The 7,200-nt window shown below is 40.1% G+C and overlaps 1 protein-coding gene across 4 annotated transcripts in view; it reads left to right on the plus strand.

Annotated features, from left to right (window-relative positions):
- Positions 1-7,200, plus strand: part of SLCO6A1 (solute carrier organic anion transporter family member 6A1) — a 125,422-nt gene that overhangs the window by 79,485 nt on the left and 38,737 nt on the right. For all 4 annotated transcript variants that reach the window (XR_001884906.1, XM_017869171.1, XM_017869172.1 and 1 more), the window contains exon 8: positions 5,145-5,340. Coding sequence is in view for 3 of the 4 variants with exons in the window: in XM_017869171.1 (XP_017724660.1) it covers positions 5,145-5,340 (196 nt within the window). In the remaining variant the exon portion in view is untranslated. The remainder of the gene's footprint in view (positions 1-5,144; positions 5,341-7,200) is intronic.

The raw sequence follows: 7,200 nt of genomic DNA on the forward strand, positions 1-7,200 counted from the left end.
GTGTCCAGGAATTTATCCATTTATTCTCGATTTTCTACTTTATTTACATGGAAGTGTTTATGGTACTCTCTGACAGTAGTCTGCATTTTTGTTAGATCAGTAGTGACACCATTTTATCATTTTTTATTGTGTCTATTTGATTCTTCCCTCTTTTCTTTTTTACTAGTCTGGCTAGCAGTCTATCTAGTTTGTTAATCTTTTCAAAAAACTAGCTCCTTGATTCATTGATTTTTTGAAGGGCTTTTCATGTCTCTGTCTCCTTCAGTTCTGCTCTGATCTCAGTTATTTCTTGTCTTCTGCTAGCTTTTGAACTTGTTTGCTCTTGCTTCTCTAGTTCTTTTAATTGTGATGTTAGGGTGTCAATTTTAGATCTTTCCCACCTTCTCCTTTGGGCATTTAGTGCTATAAATTTTTCTCTAAACACTGCTTTAGCTGTGTCCCAGAGATTCTGGTACCCCGTCTTTGTTGTTATTGGTTTTAAAGAACTTACTTATTTCTGCCTTAATTTTATTATATACCCAGTAGTCAATAAGGTGCAGGTTGTTCAGTTTTGATGCAGTTATAGTTATGCAGTTTTGAGTGAGTTTCTTGACGGAATCTCATTCTGTCACCCACACTGGAGTGCAATGGCATGATCTCGGCTCACTGCAAGCTCCACCCCGTGGGTTCATGCCATTCTCCTGCCTCAGCCTCCCAAGTAGCTGGGACTACAGGCGCCCGCCACCATGCCCGGCTAAGTTTTTGTATTTTTAGTAGAGATGGGGTTTCACCGAGTTAGCCAGGATGGTCTCGATCTCCTGACCTTGTGATCCGCATACCTCAGCCTCCCAAAGTGCTGGGATTACAGGCATGAGCCACTGTGCCGGGCCTAATTCTGAGTTCTAATTTGGTTGCACTTTGGTCTGAGAGACTGTTTGTTATGATTTCTGTTCTTTTGCATTTGCTGAGGAGTGTTTTACTTCTTTTTTTTTTTTTGAGACGCAGTCTCACTCTGTCGCCCAGGCTGGAGTGCAGTGGCCAGATCTCAGCTCACTGCAAGCTCCGCCTCCCGGGTTCACGCCATTCTCCTGCCTCAGCCTCCCGAGTAGCTGGGACTACAGGTGCCACCACCTCGCCCGGCTAGTTTTTTTTTTGTATTTTAGTAGAGACGGGGTTTCACCATGTTAGCCAGGATGGTCTCGATCTCCTGACCTTGTGATCCGCCCGTCTCGGCCTCCCAAAGTGCTGGGATTACAGGCTTGAGCCACCGCGCCCGGCCGAGGAGTGTTTTACTTCTAGCTTTGTGGTCAATTTTAGATACGTGCTATGTGGTGCTGAGAATAATGCATATTCTGTTGATTTAGGGTGAAGAGTTCTGTAGTTGTCTATTAGATCAGCTTGGTCCAGAGCTGAGTTCAATTCCTGAATATCCTTGTTAATTTTCTATCTGGTTGATCTGTCTAATATTGACAATGGGGTGTTAAAGTGTCCCACTATTATTGTGTGGGAGTCTGAGTCTCTTTGTAGGTCTCTAAGAACTTGCTTTATGAATCTGTGTGCTCTTGTATTGGTGCATACATATTTAGGATAGTTAGTTCTTGTTGCATTGATCCCTTTACCAATATGTAATGCCTTTCTTTGTCTTTTTAAATCTTTATTGGTTTAAAGTCTGTTTATTCAGAGACTAGGATTGCAACCACTGCTTTTTTTTTTTCTTTCCATTTGCTTGGTAAATATTCCTCTATCCCTTTATTTTGAACCTATGTATGTCTTTGCTCGTGAGATGGGTCTCCTGAATACATCACACTGATGGATCTTGACTCTTTATCGAATTTGCCATTCTATGTCTTTTAATTTGGGTGTTTAGCCCATTTAAATTTAAGGTTAATATTGTTATGTGTGAATTTGATCCTGTCATCATAATGCTAGCTGGTTATTTTGCATATTAGTTGATGGAGTTTCTTCATAGTGTTGTTGGTCATTATATTTTGGTGTTTCTGAAGTGGCTGGTACTAGTTTTTCCTTCCCATATTTAGTGCTTCCTGCAGGAGCTCTTGGAAGGCAGGCCTGGTGGTGACAAAATCCTTCAGCATTTGCTTGTCTGTAAAGAATTTTATTTCTCCTTCACTTATGAAGCTTAGTTTGGCTGGATATGAAATTCTGGTTTGAAAATTCTTTTCTTTAAGAATGTTGAATATTGGCCCCCACTCTCTTCTGGCTTGTAGGTTTCTGCAGAGAGATCTGCTCTTAGTCTAATGGGCTTCCCATGGTAGGTAATCTGACCTTTCTCTCTAGCTACCTTAACATTTTTTGCTTTGTTTCAACCTTGATGAATCTGGCGATTATGTGTCTCGGGGTTGCTCTTCTCATGGAGTATCTTAGTGGTGTTCTCTGTATTTCCTGAATTTGAATGTTGGCCTGTCTTGCTAGGTTGGGGAAGTTTTCCTGGATAATATCCTGAAGTGTGTTTTCCAACTTGGACTCATTCTCTCCATCACTTTCAGGTACACCAATCATAGGTTTGGTCTTTCCATATAGTCCCATATTTCTTTGAGGCATTCATTCCTTTTTATTCTTTTTTCTCTAATCTTGTCTTCATGCTTTATATCATTAAGTTGTTCTTCAACCTCTGATATCCTTTCTTCCACTTGATCCATTCAGCTATTGTTACTTGTGTATGCTTCACAAAGTTCTCATGCTGTGTTTTTCAGCTCCATCACATCATTTATGTTCTTCTCTAAACTAATTATTCAGTTAGCAGCTCCTATAACCATTTATCAAGGTTTTCAGCTTCCTTGCATTGGGTTAGAACATGCTTCTTTAGCTCAGAGGAGTTTGTTATTACCCACCTTCTGAAGCTTACTTCTGTCAATTCATGAAACTCATTTTTTGTCCATTGGTGTTCCCTTGCTGGTGAGGAGTTGTGATCCTTTGGAGGAGAAGAGGCATTCTGGTTTGGGGAATTTGCAAACTTTTTGCACTGGTTTTCCTCATCTTTGTGGGTTTATCTACCTTTGATCTTTGATGCTGATGACCTTTGGATGGGGTTTTTGTGTGGGCATCTTTTTTATTGATGTTGATGTTATTGCTTTCTGTTTGTTAGTTTTTCTTCTAACAGTAAGGCTCCTCTTGTACAGGTCTGCTGGAGTTTGCTGGAGGTCCACTCCAGAACCTGTTTGCTTGGGTATCACCAGCGGAGACTGCAGAGCAGCAGAGATTGCTGCCTGCTCCTTTTCTGGAAGTTTTGTCCCAGAGGGACACCTGCCAAATGCCAGCAGGAGCTCTCTTGTATGAAGTGTCTGCTGACCCCTGCTGGGAGGTATCTTCCAGTCAAGAGGCATGGGAGTCAGTGACCCACTTGAGGAAGCAGTCATTCCCTTAGTGGAGCTTGAGCACTGTGCTAGGAGATCTACTGCTCTCTTCCGAGACAGCAGAGAGGAATGTTTAAGTCTGCTGAAGCTGCACCCACAGCTGCCCCTTCCCCCAGGTGCTCTGTCCCAGGGAGCTGGGAGTTTTATCTGTAAGCCCCAAACTGGGGCTGCTGCCTTTCTTTCAAGGATGCCCTGCCCAGTGAGGAGGAATCAAGAGAGGCAGTCTGGCTACAGTGGCTTTGCCCCACTCTGGTGGGTTCCACCAGTCCAAATTTCCCATCGGCTCTGTTTACACTGTGAGGAGAAAACTGCATACTCAAGCCTCAGTAATGGCAGATGCCCCTCCCCCCACCAAGCTCGAGCATCTTAGGTTGACTTCAGACTGCTGTGCTTGCAGCAAGAATTTCAAGCTAGTGGATCTTAGCTTTCTGGGCTCCATGGGAGTGGGACCTACTGAGCAAGACTATTTGGCTCCCTGACTTTAGCCCTCTTTCCAGGGGAGTGAACAGTTCTGTCACACTGGGGTTCCAGGTGTCACTGGGGTATGAAAAAAAAAAACTCCTGCAGCTAGCTCATTGTCTGCCCAAAGGGCAGCCCAGTTTTGTGCTTGAAACCCAGGGCTCTGGTGGTGTAGGCACCCGAGGGAATCTCCTTATCTGCGGGTTGCCAAAACCATGGGAAAAGCATAGTATCTGGGCCGGATAGCACCATCCCTCACAGCACAGTCCCTCATGGCATACTCCCTCACGACTTCACTTGGATAGGGGAAGGAGTTCCCCAGCCCCTTCTGCTTCTTGGGTGAGGTGATTCCCCATCCTGCTTCTGCTCAGCCTCCATGGGCTACACCCACTGTCTAATGAGTCCCAGTAAGATGAACCAGGTACCTCAGTTGGAAATGCCGAAATCACTCGCCTTCTGCGTTGGTCTCTCTGGGAGCTGCAGACTGGAGCTCTTTATGTCATTTATCTTTCTAAGCCTTCTAAAATTGTTTATTTTCAAGTCTTTGTCAGGCACTTTTATAAATTTAGTCTAGTGTTAATGGGATTTGTTTTGTTTTTAATCCTATATTTTTATTGTTAAATTCATATTTAGATCTAACATTACTATATATTTGGATTAGAGGGAATTGCATCAATATATTAATTTGCTGTGCTATCTCATCTGATTGTTTTCTGACTATATTTCTCCTCCTCCTCCTTCTCCTCCCCCTCTTTTTTCTCTTTCTTTTGCTTACTTGTTTCTAATTCCTTACTCTTGAATAGAAAACAATGTCTTATAATGGTTCTTCTAGCATCCCACTTTGTTGTGAGATTATTAATATTGGACGTCCATTTGTAGAACTAATGGGTGGCTTCGTTCAGTTCTTGTTAACAAATCTCTGTGAACTTTTGTCAGTATAATCCTGTCTGTTGTGATAAGCTCTAAATCCAGGACGCTTGTTAATAATAGCTCTCAATAAGACAGCTCTCATCTTCCGTTTTGCATGGAACGGTTTGTCCTTGATAACATTACTATAAAGGACCAAAACTTCACCATCACTGCCCTAAAGTCAGTAGGCCTATGGCTTCAGTGTTACTGACAGGTTTTTGTTTCTATTAAGGTTCGGGTTTGCCAAGATACTTAGCATAACTGTACATTTTCTGTCTTTTAGTTTAAATACATATTTGCTACATGTTTAGAGCAAAGGAAATTGTGCCAATGTATGTATTATCTGTACATTATTGTATTATCTGTACATTGTCTGTATTATCAGCTGATTCTTTTTAATTGTGTTTTTCTCCTCCTTTTTTTTAGGACTTGTTTTAATTCCAGGAGGTGCACTTGGCCAGCTTCTGGGAGGTGTCATTGTTTCCACATTAGAAATGTCTTGTAAAGCCCTTATGAGATTTATAATGGCTACATCTGTGATATCACTTATACTGCTCGTGTTTATTACTTTTGTACGCTGTAATCCAGTGCAGTTTGCTGGGATCAATGAAGATTATGATGGGTAAATATAATCTTGTATATTAGACTTTTACATCAAAATCCTACAGAATATTCCACAGGCAATTAATAATTATCTATCTAGAAACCCTTACATGTTCATATAATTATTGGAATTATTGAATACATACAAGAAATATAAAGTACAGTTTAAACTTTCATAGTAAGGCACAAATATTATAATGGTATCTTTTTATATGGCTGTTTATGCATTCATAAAGTAATGAAGAAAAAACACAGTGAAGAGGTTCAGAACCTAGAAATAAAATTTTGTATTAGAGTGAGTAGCAACTAGGAGACAGTACTAACTGTCTGTACAAAGCCAGTCTTACCTTGTGTTTCTGAGTTGGTTTGTCTGCCTTCTTATAGATATCAAAGAATGGAACTAAAGTTCATCTGAAGATATATATGGGTAATATCTCCTTTAAGCTAAACGTGCCAAAATTCAAAGAACTAGGCAGAGTTTGATATTAAATACTAAAGAACAAAACTGGAATTGGAAACCAAAGCACTGAACAAGTAAAATAAGAGTTTAAGACTTCTACTTCCAGCAACAATGGATTAGCTTATGGCAGATCAATCTTCCCACTGAGAATAACTAGAAAAGCTGAATACAGTTTTAAAATATTTGGTAAAAGTAATCAAAGAGTTATTTAGGCAACTAGGAATTTAAAGGCCAAAATCCTGGGAAAAGGCAAACCATGGAGAGGAGGGGCAACTTTTTGCAGCCACTTTTTCCCTGAGGATGTTTGCTGATTCTGGATATTGGCAGGAAGCTGAGAATTTGGATGAAGAGTTTGGGCAAAACCATCTAGTAAGATTACAAGAATTTTAATAGCATATTAGTCTAAAGAGAAAAAAATTAGGACATAGAAAGGCCATGGTATCAGAGAGAAGAGAAAAGTAAACAAATGATGCAACACTCTGCTGGCTTATAACTCAAGAAATTTGCTATATTATGAAGCTAGGAGGCTAAAATCAAGCAGAAATCCCATGAAAATCAGGGAAGAATTCCAGTCATATTATGATGCTCTGTAGATAGGAGATAAAGTTTAGAGCGTGCTGGGTGAAAGAATCCTGGTAAATCCTGGTTCTCGATTAACATCTGTATGAGGCTAGGACCTAGGAACGGGGCCTTTCTAAAGTACTATGGCCTGGCCAGGAGTTAATTTGGTCTCTAATTGGGTTAGTGTGGTCAGCCAACAAGCTGTGTCATAGAGAGATAATATGATCCAAAGCTATAAAATATAAATGATAAGTGAACTTCATATCAGTAGCAATAATTATCCAACAGAAAATGGAGAGAAAATAGAATTAACAAAAATAAACAAAACATCAATGAATTGAACAACTTCAGGTGGCCATTGTATGTGTAACTGAAGTCCCCAAAGGAGGGCATCTGGAGAAAGAAAAATATTTCAAGATATTATGGCCAAAATTTTCAAATTTCATGTAAAATAAACTATAAACGTTAAAACCCAGCAAAACTTTGGTACAAGAAACATGAAAAAAATTACACCATAGTTCTTTGTAGGTTCTGGATATTAGCCCTTTGTCAGATGAGTAGATGGCAAAAATTTTCTCCCATTCTGTAGGTTGCCTGTTCACTCTGATGGTAGTTTCTTTTGCTATGCAGAAGCTCTTTAGTTTAATTAGATCCCATTTGTCAATTTTGGCTTTTGTTGCCGTTGCTTTTGGTGTTTTAGACATGAAGTCCTTCCCATGCCTATGTCCTGAATGGTATTACCTAGGTTTTCTTCTAGGGTTTTTATGGTATTAGGTCTAACATTTAAGTCTCTACTCTATCTTGCATTAATTTTCGTAAAAGGAGTAAGGAAAAGATCCAGTTTCAGCTTTCTACTTA

This window comes from Rhinopithecus bieti, unplaced genomic scaffold (assembly GCF_001698545.2).
Source record: "Rhinopithecus bieti isolate Rb0 unplaced genomic scaffold, ASM169854v2 scaffold_4104, whole genome shotgun sequence".
NCBI lineage: Eukaryota > Metazoa > Chordata > Mammalia > Primates > Cercopithecidae > Rhinopithecus > Rhinopithecus bieti.